Below are 17,893 nucleotides of genomic sequence, written 5' to 3'. Positions count from 1 at the left end.
AAAAGCTCTTTTGTGCAGCTGAGTGTTGGGCCATGAATGCTGTAATAATGACAGACTCACAGAGCATCAGCATTTAGCAACTATGCAATGGAATCCAGACAAGCATCCTCAAGGCATGCTACAATCCCGTGTAAAGTATATTCTTGCACGGTATATGTCACATACTAGGTATAGCTGGATTTGCACGAATGTGCTTCCAACAGATATTGTCTGTGCCAATAAAAACTTCATTTTGTTTCTTAGGATGATGGATAAAGCAGGGATAGAAGACATCAAGTTTGTAAACCTATGCAACTCATTTGATCTATTAAAAAAATGGGGGCCAGGCACAGTGGTTCATGCCTGTAATCCTCAGTACTTTGGGAGGCCAAAGCAGGAGGATTGCTTGAGGCCAGGAGTTGGAGACCAGCCTGGGCCACATAGTGAGACTCCTATGAGACCCTGCCTCTACAAAGTTTAAAAAAATTAGCTGGGTGTGGTGGCACATGCCTGTAATCCCAGCTACTCAGGAAGCTGAGGCGGGAGGATCACGTGAGCCCTGGAGGTGGAGGCTGCAGGAAGCGGTGATCAGGCCACTGCACTCCAACTTGGACAAGAGTGAGACTCCGTGTCAAAAAAATAAAAATAAAAAATAATAAAATAATTAAAATAGATTAATTATTTTATTTTTCTTTCTTTTTTTTTTTTGAGACAGAGTCTCACTCTGTTGTCTAGGCTGGAGTGCAGTGGTGTGATCTCAGCTCACTGCAACCTCCACCTCCTGGGTTCAAGTGATTCTCCTGCCTCAGCCTCCTGAGTAGCTGGGATTATAGGCATGCACAACCATGCCTGACTAATTTTTGTATTCTTGGTAGAGACAGGGTTTCACCATGTTGGCCAGGCTGGTCTTGAACTCCTGACCTCAGGCGATCTGCCCGCCTTGGCCTCCCAAAGTACCAGGTACAGGTGTGAGTCACTGTAATCGGCCAAAGATACATAAATAAATAATTTTTAAAATGGTACTGTACACTAAAGAGCAGAGGCCTATGAAACCAGAAAGAATTGCTCTGCTTTTCCTAATTCAAGGGTGGTGGTCAGAAAGAAACCCCTTTCTGCTTCAAACTACAGTTCCACCCCAAAACGCTTTAACACTAGGACCTGTTTCGTGCTTCCAAGTATCAGCCAAAGGTTTCGGCAAGATTTGACCAAGTGGCTTTGAGGAACAAATATACTATAACTTATTCCTGTGGATCTACAGGCATCAATCCACCCTGCCAATTCAACAGATCTAGAAATCCTTTCCTTCCCGCATCATTTCCACTTGCCACAAGATGATAATCTCATAATATTTATTTATTTATTTTTAAATAATTTCAACTTTTATGTTAGGTCTAAGGGGTACACGTGCCAGTTTGTCACTAGGGTATGTTCTATGGTAGTGAGGTACGGGGTATGCATGAACCCCCCACCCACGAACTCAGCACTGTACCTGTGAACCCTGAAAATCTGAGACAGGTCTCAGTTAGTTTAGAAAGTTTCTTTTGCCAAGGTTGAGGACACACACCCGCGACACGGCCTCAGGAGGTCCTGGCGACATGTGCCCAAGGTGGCCAGAGCACAGTTTGGTTTTATATATTCTAGTGAGACATCAGACGTCAATCAACATGCCCATTTTTAACGACACTCTCGGTGGCCCCTGACAGCCACCCAGTGAGATACACAGCATATTGTGCCCATTGAATGAAGATACTTCTGACAATGAGGATTTCTCGTGGAAAAAAGTGTATATTCCCAAACTTACGGTGTATTGATTTGTCCCATGTCACAGAGCTGGGTATAAAGAGAGCACTCAATAAGCATATGACAAATGAATGAATGAATGAAATTGACAAAGCAAAGTTCAGAAAATGGGTACCTTTCCTAAAGAGATCCTGCAAGATCGCAAAGGGTTAGAAGTAAACAGTTCCATGCATTTTACTGTGACCAGCAATTCTGAAAAATCCATCTGATAATTTATTGTTGGAACTGACTCCTCCTATCTAGCTGTAATTTTGTACCCTTTAACAAATCTCTCCCCATCACCCCTTCTCCCTACCCTTCCTGACCTCTGGTATCCTCTGTTCAAGTTCTTACTTCTATGAGATCCAGGTTTTGGGGTTTTTTTTTTAAGCTAGTTCTAGTGTTCTATAGCAGAGGTCCCCAACCCCTGGGCTGCAGACCAGTGCTGGTCCATGGCCTATTAGGAACGGGGCCGCACAGCAGGAGGTGAGTAGCGGGCGAGTGAGCAAACCTTCATCTGTATTGATAGCTGCTCCCCATCGCTCCCATTACCACCCGAGCTCTGCCTCCTGCAGATCGGCGGCCACGTTAGATTCCCATAGCAGTGCAAACCTTACCGTGAACTGTGCATGTGAGGGATCTAGGTTGCGTGCTCCTTATGAGAATCGAATGCCTGATGATCTGTCTCCTATCACCCCTGCATGGGACTGTCCAGTTGCAGGAAAACAAGCTCAGGGCTCCCACTGATTCTACATGATGCTGAGTTGTATAATTATTTCATTGCATGTTACAATGTAATCATAACAGAAATAAAGTGCACAATAAGTGTCATGCACCTGAATCATCCCAAAACCATCCCCCCAGCCTGGTTTCTGGAAAAATTGTCTTCCACGAAACTGGTCCCTGGTGCCAAAAAGGTTGGGGACCGCTGGTATATAGCACTATAGGATGACTACAGCTCAAAATCATATATTATATAGTTTCAAATATATATATATAGAAGGAGAATACTGAATGTTCCCAACACAAAAAATGGTACAGGTTGGAGATGATGGATATGCTAATTCCCGTGACCTGATCAGTAGACATGACGTGTACTGCAACTTTACTACATGCCCCATAAATATGTACAATTATTACATGACAGTTAAAAAACATTTTAAATCAAAAATAAAATAAAGTATGTTTATTGTTTACTTTTAAAATTTTACCTTGCAATTCCAGCTCAAATAATGCTTATTATTATTATTATATTTTATTTATTTATTTTTTTGAGAGAGATCCTCACTCTGTCGCCCTGGCTGGAGTATGGTGGTGTGATCTCAGCTCTCTGCAACGTCTGCCTCCCCAGCTCAAGCAATTCTTGTGCCTCAGCCTCCCCAGTAGCTAGGATTGCAGACGTGTGCCACCATGCCCGACTAATATTTTTGTGTTTTTAGTAGAGACGGGGTCTCACCATGTTGCCCAGGCCGGTCTTGAACTCCTGGCCTCACGTGATCCACCTGTTTCAGTCTCCCAAAGTGCTGGCATTACAGGAGTGAGCCACCACGCCCAGCCCGATGCTTACTATTTTAAAAACAAAATACAATAGAAAAGGCCGAAAATAAAATAGAAAGGCCCTACCCTTGGTTTAATATAAAATATAAGCCTGATATCGCAGGAAATAGGCAAACACACACTGGAAGGAGACCACATGGCTGTTTTTTAACATTTTAATTTAAACGTGCCAGCATTTGTCCAAATGAGATGATAGAGGCTAGAATGCACGGCGGAATTCCAGACTGGACTCACTCCATAAGCCAACTCATCACTGCCCGTGAACATGAATTCTGGTCCTCAGAGAAGCTGACATTTTTTCCCTGAACATTCCCGTGGTCTCCCTCTGAAAGCCGATGACCATCCAACCCTGACTCACCTGAGACTGTATCCATATGGCTATTTTAAATTAAGCCCTGAAATATCCTACGAGCATCGCCCTCTGAGACTGACGATTATTAACCACCCACACGGAAAAAGAAACAGCCCCTCCATCACCCACATCTTGTACACAAAAAAATGCCACCACTAATGCCATAAATTCAGGCAGGTTCCTCTATCCAAAGGCTAAACTGCTTCAGGTGACCTAAAAAGTGGCCACGCCTCTCCACGTACACACATCCAGCTGACACAGGCTAGGATCGAGTTCTCCCACGGCCTTCCTATCCCAACTCTAATTTACTGTCTGCTTTGCCCTGGAATGTGCATGAGAAATAAACCTTCCAAACATTTCAAAAGTCGCACTTTCCTCCTTTATTACAACGATGCCCATTTTTAACGACACTCTCGGTGGCCCCTGACAGCTACCTGGTGAGATACACAGCATATTGTGCCCATTGAATGAAGATACTTCTGACAATGAGGCTTTCTCGTGAAATAAAGTTTCCCGTCTCATAAAACTGAGAATTCTCTGGAAAGAGCTGAGTGGAAATGGCTTTGAGGAGGGCAGTGATTCACTAAGTTATTGAGAACTGAGGTAGTGAGGGTAGAGACCAAGCCAAGAGCAGTCAAGGGTGGACCGACTGCACCCTGACTTTTGTTGTCAAGCAGACAGCATCTCTAGATCCTGTTATCCTGAGCAAACTGTTGCTCTAAATCGTTTAGGGGCAAGCCCTTGATGCTTCTCAACCAGGAAGTGAATCGGTTTAGATCCTCTAAGCCACCCACATTCCCCAAGCCACCTACAATCTTTCTTCCCAACGTCCACAAGTAGAATTTCTGTCAACGCTCTAGGAAGTCCTGTTAGGATTTAAAGCAGAGAGACCACAGCCGAGGGGTTTCTCAGATACGCTTCGCCAAGTCCAAATGAAAGTCAGTCACCACGTCTAAATGTTTCCTTAGCCCTACAGGAATGGGTCTCCATGGCAAAGCCTCAGAGGTGCTAAATACGTATATTAGTGTTGTTAGCTTAGTGATGGGAGGAAATTTGCAGTGAGGTTTAATTCTAAATAGGGTAGGTCTCACAGCACCTGTACGACACAGCTCCAGCGTACTTCAGAGGTCCTTCGGGCAAGAGCGGAGACCACCATCAACGGCCTACTAGAATGTTATTACTGCTCGCTTTTGCCGACAGGTTCAAGGGTAGAAGTGACCTCTGAAGAAAGCCCAGAAGGCATTGGTGGAGAAGTTGGGGCGAGGGGCTTTAAGGTGGATTTCTATACTCTACGTTTTTTGTGTGAGGCGCTCAAATGGATTAAGCATAAATAGAGGCACAAGGTTCAACAGCGTTTCCCTTTGAAAGGACCAGAGGAAATCTCCACGCAACAGGACCACCCAACAGGACATTGTCTAACTACACACAACGCCCACCAGCTGCCGGATTACTGCAGGAACCGGTCCAGCTTCTCCTGGATGCGAGCAAACGCGTCCTTCCCCATGTAGTCGATACGGCCTTCCTCCCACTTCCTCCTCTCTTCCTCGGGGCTCAATTCCTTCACCTTCTCTTCGATGGAGATCTGGGAAACAGAGACGGCCAGGTCGACCTAGGGAAGACAGTCAGTGGGAGATGGTTTTTGCAGCTGTCCATTATCGAGGGAAAGACTGCTAAAACCCATCCAGTGTAGGGTCCCGCAGAAAGATGCATCTCAGTTCTCAAAAAGAGATTGCGAATCACTAGCACTTTGTTTTTAATGAGACAGGGTCTCTGTCGTCCAGGCTGGAGTGCAGTGGTGCAGTCACAGCTCACTGCAGCCTTGACCTCCTGGGCTCAAGAGATCCTCCCACCTCTGCCTCCTCAGTAGCTGGGACTACAGTGCACATCACCATGCCCAGCTAATTTTTGTATTTTTTGCACAGATGGGGTCTCATTATGTTGCCCAGTGTGGTCTTGAATTCCCGGGCTCAAGCAATCCTCTTGCCTTGGCCTCCCGGTGAGCTGGGATTGCAGGTGTGAGCCTCCACACCCAGCAGCACTTTTCTTTTGAGCTAAATATACACTAGATTTAGTATAATATGCTTAGAAGATAATTTTTTTTGCTTAAGTGTTTTGAAATTTTATAAAATGTAATTGTGTATGTTGTCTTTTTCTGAAGAATTGTTTTCATTTCTAGCCACTAAACCATTTTAAACACACACATGCACACATGCGCATGTGCACACACACACACACACACACACACTAATTTAATACTCTCACCCACCAAAACTTCTGTTTTGTATGACAGTGAATAACCAAACTATGTTAAATGAAAAAACAACTCACCTCATGTAAGTAAAGCCTATAAGAATTTGGACTGCTTGGCAAAGGAATTTAAATAATAATTCAGATAGTTTTTTCAATGGCAGAGTTCCTGCCTTCTTAAGGGTCATATGAAAAAACAGATGAAAATGCAAGTGTGTAACAACACACACACACACACACTTTTGTTTGGCATTCAGATGAGTCAACAAAAAGAATACATTTGCTTTAAACACTTCTTACCAAGAACTAGAAAAAGACTCTTAAAAATTTAAAGATGGTAACAATAATAGATACACACACACACATCTTTCTATCTATCTATCTATCTTCTATCTATTTATCATCTATCTCATCTACCATCTATTATCTATCATCTATCTCATCTATCTACCTATGTTCTATCTATCCACTCATCCATCCATCCATCCATATTTATCAATAAATCATCTGTCATCTATCACTCCATCATCTATCTACCTATTTATCTATGATCTCTACCTACCTATCTACTTTCTATCAATCTATCTATCCATTTATCCATCCATCCATCCATCTATCCGTTCTATCACTCTATCATTTACCTATTTATCTAAAATATCTCTCTACCTATCTACCTATCTATCTATCATCTATCACTCTATCATTCATTTATCTATCATCTCTATCTACTACCTATGTTTTATCTCTTCTATATCTATGTATCTATTATCTAGATGTGAGGATGAATGGATATATAGATGAGATAGATGATATAAAATAGATAGATAGCCGGGTGTGGTGGTTTATGCCTGTAATCCCACTTTGGGAGGCCGAGGCAGGTGGATCACTTGAGGTCGGGAGTTCGAGACCAGCCCGGCCAACATGGTGAAACCCCATCTCTACTAAAAATACAAAAATTAGCCGGGCTTGGTCGTGGGTGACTGTAGTCCCAGCTACCTGGGAGGCTGAGTCAGGAGAATCACTTGAACCCGGGAGGCGGAGGTTGCAGTGAGCCGAGATCACGCCACTGCACTCCAGACTGGGTGACAGAGTGAGACTCCATCAAAAAAAAAAAAAAAAAAGAAAATAGATAAGAGGTAGATAGATACATGATATGTATAGAGATAGATATATAGAAAGATAAATTTGAGTTTTTACACCATAGGCATATACTACTTTCTTCTCTAATTACTTGCCGCAGTGTTTTTAGAAGGTTTTTACATATAAGATTCTGCCTTCTACACTCATTCCCATATATTATATTTTATTTAAAGACAGCCATCCTATTGATTAAGGTGATAGCAAGAGTTAACAAATAAATTAAAAAGTCCACTTCAGGATACTGCAGCATTTCTCCCCTCTAAGAGCACTTGCATTTAGATCCATTCAGTTCCTGAGAATGAAATGTTTCTGGAATTAACAGGACCTACAGCACCCAACCCCATACTAGTTTTCAAGACAAAACAGCACAGTGATTGTGACATTTCTGCTAACAAGAGATGAGTATCCAAGAAAACAACAAGCTGCTCCAATGTTATGAATTAGGGTATTATACAAGATACTAAATAAAGTTCCCCTAGAGGACAGTGTGGACACACAGGAGAAGGTCAAAGTGCCCCAGTTTAGCAAATCAATGACCAAAATCTTCCTCATCTTTATGAGCCAAGCACTAACTAGGGCTTTCCCTATACCACTCTCCTTTTTAATACCCCTCCTTCCAATTCTGTGAGGTGGGCAACCCAGTCTCCACCTCATGAACCCTGAAGCAAAGTAATGAACTCAGGCTGGGCGCGGTGGCTCATGCCTGTAATCCCAGCATTTCGAGAGGCCAAAAAAGGAGGATCACTTGAGGCCAGGTGTTCGAGACCAGCCCGGACAGCACAGTGAAACCCCAACTCCACAAAAAATAAAAATAAAAAATTAGCTGGTTGCAGTGGCCCATGCCTGTAGTTCCATTTCCTTGGAAGGCTGAGGCAGGAAGACTGCTTAGCTATGATCATGCCACTGCACTCCAGCCTGGGCTACACAGCAAGACCCTGTCTCTAAATAATAATAATAATAATAATAATTTTTAAAAAGAAAAAGTAATGAACTCATCCAGGATCCCAAACCTACCGCATGGCTGAGCTGTCCAACGTAGGTCTACCCAACCTCACACTGATGCCCTGTCACTCACTAATAACTACAGATTCAATTCATAGAGCCTCAAATGATGAACACAAGGATGGAACATGCTGAAGGGATACATTCACATGTTTATAAGAAACCTGGACCTCAACCAACAGCTCTAGAAATTAAGTTCAAAATGCTGCATTTGAACATTAACCAAGTAAGAATGAGAAAAACAAGTTCACATTTTCTCCAAGGGTGACTGTCCAGGGAAGGCATTTAGCCAACGGAAACATTTGTGACACAGTAGGTCACACTCTAAACATGCGTTCAATACCAACTTTCAGTCTAGACCTAAACCTAGCTCTAGAGCTGTATTGATTATTACTAAAGACCAAATGGCATTATTAGATCATGCTTAAAGAGCAAGAGAAAACGTTAGCAATTGCTTTCATTAAATGCATCAATGGAGAGAATGTAGTTGAAGATGAAAACATCTCTAAGAGGAAGGAACAGAAAGCATGCATCTCTCATTTCATCCTGAAAGAAGAAATTATTTGCATGCCCCATTTGGATTCAAACATTAGTATGCCCCACTCCCTCCAATTTTCAGCTTTTAATCTCTTCATTTCAGAAAATGGATTGCTATGCATTAATTTCCATAGTCCCTCAACTTCCCTCCTGATCGCTTCTGCAGAACAGCTTTTCAAGAGAGAAAAAGCGTGATGATCAGACTTGAAGATGGCAAAAGAGAGTCGGCCGATCACCCCAGGCAAATGCCAGAGAGAAGACAGAAGAATCAGAGGCAGGGGAAGAGGGAAGCCGATTCTTATTTTTTGTTAAATGAGGCTGAAAAATTAACAGCTGTTGTGTGCATGCAGTTGACCTCAGTGACGGTGGATGGCCCCCACCGGGAGCCTTGGGCAAGGGGAAGAATTTGGATACCACCTCCAGTGCATCCTGCAGACTGGGGTCCCTGACAGCCTCAGCAGGGAGTTCCTGGCTTGGTTCGAAGGTTTCCTCGGATGAGACACTTTCGACTTTATTTGCTGGCTGCTAAAACATAACCATTCCATCATTAGTTTGCGGTGGGCTGCAGGGAACTGTAGCCCTAACCTAAATGGTGGAGAACTCTTTATCCTGGGGTAAAATAAAATCAAATTATTGGGTTGAGGCCAGGCGCGGTGGCTCATGCCTGTAATCCCAGCATTTTAGGAGGCCAAGGCAGGAGGATTGCCTGAGCCCAGGAGTTCGAGACCAGCCTCGGCAAAATAGCAAGACCTCATCTTTATTATAACATTTTTTTTGAGACGGAGTCTCACTCTGTTGCCCAGGCTGGAGTGCAGTGGCGCGATCTCGGCTCACTGCAAGCTCCACCTCCCGGGTTCACGCCATTCTCCTGCCTCAGCCTCCGGAGTAGCTGGGACTACAGGCGCCCACCACCACGCCCAGCTAATTTTTTGTATTTTCAGTAGAGACGGGGTTTCACCGTGTTAGCCAGGATGGTCTCGATCTCCTGACCTCATGATTCGCCCGCCTCGGCCTCCCAAAGTGCTGGGATTACAGGCGAGAGCCACCGCGTCCGGCACTATAATTAACTTTTTTTAAAAAACTGATGGACTGTACTCGATCTTCTTTTCTGGGAATACTAAAAATAGCTCAGCTTCTCTCCCCTCACTTTTTCTGAGCCATCCACCAAGTCTCAGACAAGAGGAGATGCTACAAGTTCTTATGCAATTCATGAAAGTTAAATTTTCAGAGAGAGATTTGACTTGTTTATACCAAATGCCTACAGAAGCATTTTACTAAGATAGTCTGTTTGAGAGTTTAAAAGAAGGGGGGTGTCCATAAAGCCAGTTTTCTGATGATATGTGGCAATAAAAGCCCAGATTCATAAGGGTAAATTTAGAGAAAAAAAGAATTAAAATAAAACCCATAGTCATGGAATATTGATTTTAGACATGGTGCAAGTCCTATCAAAAGTTTAAAAAAATTAATGGAGACATAGATGCTACATAGACGCTGTATCTTTTTCTTATTAATTTTTTTAAGCAAAGTGGAAGAGAATAACAAAATGACGAAAAAGAAAACCCCACAATAAGTTCGAACAGACAGCCAGATTCCTTATCCACCTGGATAATAGAGAAATAGACTAATTATAACACAACTTATTCCAGGTGGGAGAAACCACTCAAAAAAAAAAAAAAAATGGGAGGAATTTTTAAAAGCATATGGCGCCCCCACTGGTATGTAATGGGGATAGACACTGTGAGAAAATAACAAGCAATAAGAGAGCTGGCCATGTGTAGGTCATATAGATGAGGAATACCAAGGTGGTTTCAGTCTCTGTGAAGTCTGCAGGCTGAGGGGAAGGCTGGGACAGTGGGTCACACGTTATCACGGCAGGAGTCTCAATTTCAGGACAAGCTATCATCTGTTATAAAGAAAGAGCAAAGGCAAGTTAAGTCAAACCTTCGTGCAAATAAATGCAACTTAATTGAAAATACCCACTCTATTTTTTTCTGCCTCTATGGTGCAAATACAACTTGATATGGGATAGGACTGGGGCAGGGTGATATGCTCACCAATACCTGTCTTTGTTTCTTCTTCTTCTCGGGCTAATGTCTAAGTGCATTTTGTGACCTCCTTGCACCTGGACAGGACCATGGAAGTGATTCCCACAAGCAGATTGAGTGAATGTGAGGAGGTGATGTGAGTCACCTCTGGGCTGGGCAACGAGAGGAATAAGATATTCCTATCCTCTCTTCTACCACCAGCCAGGTGAAAAACAAGATCCCTCCACCCTCTCTGAACTGGGCCTCCATAAGAAAATAAAACCAAACAGAGAACAAATCAGGTGACTCTTTTCTCAACTCTCCCAAGGATGGTCCATATCTAACACCATGCTAGATGGGGAGGAGATTACTTAATGCATTACGTACAGTGGCTGCCATCAGCAACAGCGCCTAATCCTCCCAAGGAGTCTCACTTGAGCTGCCCTAGAAGGTGGTGCACAATAGGAGCATCCTGGATCCCTGAAAGGCTGCATGGGGTAGAGGATACCTTGGCCACCCCAGCTGGCTGTGATACAAATGAGAAATAAACTTTTACTTATTTGGGGGCTGTTTGTTATAGCAGCTAGCCTACCTTGACAAATACAGGGTCAAGAAGCAAACCTGTGTCCAAACACTGGGGCCCCCATCAGGTCAGGTCACAAAGCAGTTAGCTTAATGAGTGTGAGCAACAGAGATAAGAGAACACTGACATCCTCACTGAAAACACACTGTGGAATTCTTGGGGGTGGATGGGGTTGAGCCTCAGCATGAGCCCCTCTTGCCTGCACCAGGCCAACTTAAGAGAATTGTAATCCTTCAAATGCAGACCCGCAGGCCATGATCCCAGAGATTTTGAGTGATGTCAGCTGGGGTGGAGATCAGTCACTCGGATACTCAGCTCCCAAATTTCTGATCCTAGCATTCCCTTTTAGGAGAATGTCCAGTTCATTCTCCTAATCGAGGCATGAATGTATGCATTTCACAGGTGTTTATGGAGAGGTAGGTAGTGAAGATTAAACAGTGGCCTACACAGATATGATCTGCACCTTCATGAAGCTTACTTTCAAAGAAGACAGAAAATCAACAAATAACAAATACAAAATGGCAAGCCATGAGAAATTCTAGGAAAGAAAATGGTTATCAATTCTAGGAAAGAAAATGTTATCAAGAGACCTCACCTGGTCTAAAGGGGGAGACACTCCTAGGGAAGTAATATCTAAAATGAAGCTTGAAGGATGAGTAGAAGCCAATGATGTAGAATGACAGGAAATGAAGTAAGAAGAAGAACATGCTGAAAAATGCACGTGAAAGCAGATCAGCATGTGCAATGCCCTAAGGCAGAGGAACAGGAGCACAGAAAGAAATAGAAAAAAGGTATCTATAAAAACTGAACACCCCCAAAAGTCATTATTAGTGAGATTTACTGAAACTTTAAGATGTAAAAGAGAACACTGTAATCATGAACCTTTTTTTTAATTTGACTATTCTAACTCATAATCACAAAAGTGCAATTTATTTTATTTATTTATTTATTTATTTATTTTATTTTTGAGACAGAGTCACCCAAGCTGGAGTGCAGTGGCATGATCTCGGCTCACTGAACCCTCTGCCTCCTGGGTTCAAGTGATTCTCCTATCTCAGCCTCTTGAGTAGCTGGGATTACAGGCATGCATCACCAAACCCAGCTAATTTTTTTTGTGTATTTTTCGTAGAGATGGGGTTTCACCATCTTGGCCAGGCTGGTCTTGAACTCCTGACCTCAAGTGATCTGCCTGCCTCAGCCTCCCAAAGTACTGGAATTACAGGTGAGTCACCATGCCCAGCCTCCGAAAGTGCACTTTAAATAACTCACAGAAGAATAGAGTGGAACAGTAGTTGCCAGGGGCTGGGGGCGGGGTGCTTAGAATGAAGACATGTTGGTGAAGGAATGAATATGAAGTTTTAGTTACACAAGATAAATAAGTTCTGGGGATCTAACATACAGCATGGTGACCACAGTTAACAATATAGGATTGTGTACTTAAAATTTGCTATGAGAGTAGATCTTATGTGTTCTCATTACCAAGAACAGCAGCAGGAGGAGGAGGAGGAGAAAGAGGAGGAAGAGGAGGAGGAGGAGGAGGAGAAAACAGCATTTATGCGAGGTGATGAAAATGTTAATTACCTTGATACAATGATTGTTTCACAATGTATACATACAGCAAAGCATCAAATTGTACTCCTTAAATACATACCAATTTTTATTTGTCAGTGGTACCTCAATACAGCTGGAGAGAAAGTTTTAAAAATTAACATTAAATAAAATATGGGCTTCTTCTTTCAGATCTCAGCTATGTATGTAAAATCCAAACATAAAATTAAGTTCTAAGAATTATGGTGTAACACAAAATTATAAGTTGTCAAAGACATCAGACAACCATGATAACAGGACTCCTTTTTTAGTAGATGCTCGTGGCTGGCTGCTGAATGACACTCATAAACTTCTCAGCCATGATTCCTTTTAATCCCGACAGCCCTATGAGGCAGACAGGTTGAGCCTTCCCTCTTACTGCTGCAAAGTTTAATCTGCAGACAGAGATACTGCCCAACATACGAGAGCTAGCAAGTGAGAGAGCGGGATTTGGGTATGCGCCTCTGTGTCTGCCAAGCCTTGCCCTTGGGCTGTATGCAATGTACATGATTTTCCAGGGCCTGCAAAACACCAAAATGAGTCTTAGGAAAAAATGACGAATGCAATAACTGCATTATCATAAACCATATGAATCCCATAAAAATGAATAATTTCCTTCTTCAACCAGGGCTGGTAGAGGGATGTCCTGGATTTGAATACTGACACATCAAGGAAAAGGACCTGGAGAAATGACTCTCTGAGTCATGGGGCTTTCAGTGAGATGTCGCACAGACACTTATTGTGATGGATAAATGAAGCGGCCAGACAGGCAAAGAATAAGTGCTCAAAAAACCATTCCTGGAATTGGATTAGGGAAAATGTCAATCTATTTCTGTCATCTAATTTCTCCCAACGATAAACACATAAATAAGTTCCACGGGGCCGATCATGAAGTATAATCCTTCCTTGGAAGGGATTTAACTCGGGGTTATATGTTTAATTACAAAGGATGAAATAATGATGCAAGTTTTCAGCTTGCCTTCTGCAGATGTGTTAATCTTACAAATTTAAACGAGGAAGAGAAGTTCAGTCAGCCCTTGCTAATGTTTCTAATCAAGACCCACAGGCTTACTTAACAAGTAATATTAACAGCCGAAACATAAACCAACTTTTATGAATAAATACGGCCATTATTTTTACTAGTAAAAAGTAGAAACTTCCCCCTTGCATATCATGCAGAGAGAAATTTTAAGATGAGAATGCAGCAATCTCAAAGTCCGCTCTTAAGAACATTTTTGGCAAGCTTGTGAATGCATGAATATAAAATGTGACTTTTACAAACTGCATTTCTTTTTATCCTTAGGTAATAACTATTCTACTGATGTATCCCCTAAAAGCCTGACTGAAGATGGGGTCACCTTGAAAGAAGGGACTCTGAAACTGGAGGCAGGCCAGAGAAGAATTCTCAGGTCATTGGAGAGAGGCTGAGATATGCAGAGATGCTTAAAACAAAATGCTCTGTGTGGGAAGATGAAAGCTGAGAGAGGACGTCGTAAAGGCAGACGAGGCGGGGAACAGATAGACAGCAGACACAGAATGTTCCAGTACACAATCCAAGGAGATAACATTTACAGCAAAAAAGGAAGCACTCCTTTGCATTATGGGCTATAAATTTGTGAAAGTTATTACTGCTGGAGCTGGTAAATGCTAAAAATACAAATATATATGTATCAGCTCAGGAACTGAAATGAGATTTTTTCCACTTTCAGCAAATGGTGAAGCTGTTGTTTCACACTAAGTCTTCTGCCAAAAATACCTAAAAAGGCTGCACAAATAATGTATATAGAATTTTATTTATTTATTTATTTATTTATTTGAGACGGAGTCTCGTTCTGTTGTCCAGGCTGGAGTGCAGTGGCACCATCTCGGCTCACTGCAACATCTCCCTCCCAGGTTCAAGTGATTCTCCTGTCTCAGCCTCCCGAGTAGCTGGGATTACAGGCACGTGCCACGACGCCTAGCTAGTTTTTGTATTTTTAGTAGAGATGGGGGTCTCACCATGTTGGCCAGGCTGGTCTCGAACTCCTGACCTCAGGTGATCTGCCTGCCTTGGCCTCACAAAGTGCTGGCATTACAGGTGTGAGCCTCCACACCTGGCCTAGAATTTTTTTTTTTTAAGTACATCAGAGAGCTACTAAGGCAGCACAAAATTAAGAGTGAAGATACCAGAGACAAACAGAAGAGGTAAATGTCACATTTGGTACCTTACTTCCACTCAGGGCAAATAAGAGGCTGGGAAGCTGAGAAACTGAGTAGAGTTGCCAGCAGTGCTAGGAGGCTGAGGGGTCCATAAATATTAATAACCAGGACCAATGAGGGACCCTGGTACACACCACAAGCTTTCTTTTGTGACCTCACTGAGAGGAGAACCAGAAATAGACTGGTCATCGCAAACACTGAAGCCCAATTTCCCTCCAGCTCAGCCCCAGATAGGGTCTGGGCAAACTACCTCAGGGTATGGACAAATCACATCAAATCACATGAATTAAAAAAAAAAAAAATCCTCTTTGGGTTATGATAATATGATTCAGAGCTACAAATTGTCTTTGCAATTTTTTTTCATTTACCATGTCTGGCTGTCAATTAAAAAATTAACTATCATACAACAAGAAAAGACCAAATGAGTGAAAATCAAGAGCAAGCAAAATTAAACAACAAAACCAAACCCATCTGAAACCCAGATATGTAATTTATCAGACATGGACTATAATTCAATGTGAGAAATACTTTAAATAAAATGGGGAAAAAGATAAAAATTTTCAAGGTAATATTGAAACTACATTGATGTTAATTTGAACTAAAAATCTGATGTTAATTTGAACTAAAAACATAATAACTGAAGCTAGAATGTGGGTTTAACAACAGATTAGACATAGCCAAAGAGATCAGTTAACTAGAAAATAGGCCAGTAGACTGAAGTATGGGGAGAAAGATTGACAGAAAATGCAGATAACTGTGTCATAGATATATGGGACACAGTCAACGGTTCTACTAATGTTAGTAGAGGCCAGGCGTGGTGGCTCATGCCTGTAATGCCAGCACTTTGGGAGGCTGAGGCAGGTGGATCACCTGAGGTCAGGAGTTCGAGACCAGCCTGGCCAACATGCTGAAAACCCGGCTCTACTATAAATACAAAAAATTAGCCAGGTGTAGTGGTGGGTGCCTGTAGTCCCAGCTAGTTGGGAGGCTGAGGCAGGAAAATCGCTTGAACCCAGGAAGCGGAGGCTTCAGTGAGCCGAGATCGCACCAGTGCACTCTAGCCTGGACGACAGAGCAAGTCTCTGTCTCAAAAAAATAAATAAATAAATAAATAAAAAAGTAAGACATACTTCAACAAAAAGGTGTATTATAAATAAAATAAGATGCACTACAAAGAGTAAAAAAACTTGATAGCTTAAAAAAAAAAAACTGAAGGACATCTGTAATCTTTTAATTAACTACATTTCCCTACCCCAAATACTAGAAGACAAAACACTGGAGAAGATACTAATTGCAACTTTTTCCTTAATACATTAATGTATGTGGAAAAAATTAATATTCAGCTTTACTTTAAAAAACACAGATCTGGGGCAGGCACGGTGGCTCATGCCTGTAATTTCAACACTTTGGGAGGCCAAGATGAGCAGATTGCTAGAGCCCAGGAATTCAAGACTAGCCTGGGAAACATGGTGAAACCCATCTCTACAAAAAATACAAAATATCAGCCAGGTGTGGTGGCACCTCCTGTAGTCCCAGCTACCTGGGAGGAGGTGGGAGGATCACTTGAGTCCAGGAGGTCAAGGCTGCAGTGAGCCAAGATTGTGCCACTGCACTCCAGCCTGGGCAACAGAGCAAGACCCTGTCTCAAAAACAACAACAACAAAACCAAAACACGTCAACCTTGCCATCATTATATATACCAAAGTAGCCACTGGACTAAAGAGCCCCAGACGCACACTCAGCTTTTATGACATTATTGCGATTTATGAAAATAAACTTTTTTTAAAAATCTGTGTTTCAGCTCCCCTAAATAAAAACCCCAGAGTAACTCAGTAAATGGACAGCAGGTGACAGTGATGTTGCACGACTCATTTCAAAGACCACCGGGAGTATGAATTAATGAAATGGAATTTCTCCTGATATCCATGGAGGATTGGCTCCAGGACCTCCTGGTTATACCAAAATCCACGTATGCTCAAGTCTCTGATACAAGATAAAATTGTGTTTGCATATAAGCAATGCACATCCTCCCACAGACTTTAAATCATCTCTAGGTTAATTACCATACCTATTACGATGCACATGCTATGTTGATACTTGCTATGTCGTATTGTTTAGGGAATAATAACAAGTGAAAAAAGTCTGTGCATGTTCAGTGCAGATGCAATTTTGTTTCCCCAATATTTTCGATCCAAGGTTGGTTGAATCCACACTTATGGAACCCATAGATGCGGAGGGTGAGCTATATATCAGATACCGTATGGACAGCATCCCTCTCTTTTTTTTTTTCAAGATGTTCAGAAATATTTATTGATTTATCCAAAGTCACATAACTAGTATACAAAACAGCTCAAATTTTCAACTCCTTGTTCAGTGTTATCAAATATTATCTTGGAAAATGTGACCGTAATATAATAATCTCCAATCAATCAAAATACCTTTCGTTAAAAAGAGTTTTGTTTTGTTTTGTTTTTACTTTAAATTCTGGGATACATGTGCAGGATGTGCAGGTTTGTTACACGGGTATACGTGTGCCATGGTGGTTTGCTGCACCTATCAACCCGTCACCTAGCTTTTAAGCCCCGCATGCAGTAGCTATTTGTCCTGATGCTCTCCCTCCCCCTGCCCCCGAATCCCTTCCTTTTAAAAGCCTGAAGACTTCACTGCTTTTTTGCTTTTAGAAAAATACCCTCATCAGAAAATATATAGACCATAACAAATTTTTTTAGGTCAATTTCCCCAACCCACTATTCACCTACATTAGGATGGAGAGGTGGGGAGAATAGGGGGTGAGATCGAAGGATGAAATTATGTGGACACAGGAACTCCAAAATACCTTCTTTTTTTTTTGAGACGGAGTCTCACTCTATTGCCCAGGCTGGAATGCACTGGCACGATCTCAGCTCA

General features: G+C 42.2%; 1 protein-coding gene across 10 annotated transcripts in view; it reads right to left on the bottom strand.

Moving 5' to 3' along the window:
• Positions 1 to 3,456: 3,456 nt before the first annotated feature.
• Positions 3,457 to 17,893, bottom strand: part of GYG2 (glycogenin 2) — a 53,538-nt gene continuing 39,101 nt past the window's right edge. For 5 of the 10 annotated variants that reach the window (XM_055376357.2, XM_004063733.5, XM_055376358.2 and 2 more), the window contains 3 exons: positions 10,392 to 10,496; positions 9,011 to 9,118; positions 3,457 to 5,276 (listed from right to left, as the gene is read on the bottom strand). In XM_055376357.2, the coding sequence (XP_055232332.1) occupies positions 5,115 to 5,276; positions 9,011 to 9,118; positions 10,392 to 10,496 (375 nt within the window). In that variant the 3' untranslated portion in view covers positions 3,457 to 5,114. The remainder of the gene's footprint in view (positions 5,277 to 9,010; positions 9,119 to 10,391; positions 10,497 to 17,893) is intronic. The other 5 variants (XM_019019469.4, XM_063703269.1, XM_055376353.2 and 2 more) reach the window with 2 other exon arrangements.

This window comes from Gorilla gorilla, chromosome X (genome assembly GCF_029281585.2).
Source record: "Gorilla gorilla gorilla isolate KB3781 chromosome X, NHGRI_mGorGor1-v2.1_pri, whole genome shotgun sequence".
NCBI lineage: Eukaryota > Metazoa > Chordata > Mammalia > Primates > Hominidae > Gorilla > Gorilla gorilla.
The sequence above is the reverse complement of the archived record's forward strand: the minus strand, read 5'-3'. Positions and strand labels throughout refer to the sequence as shown.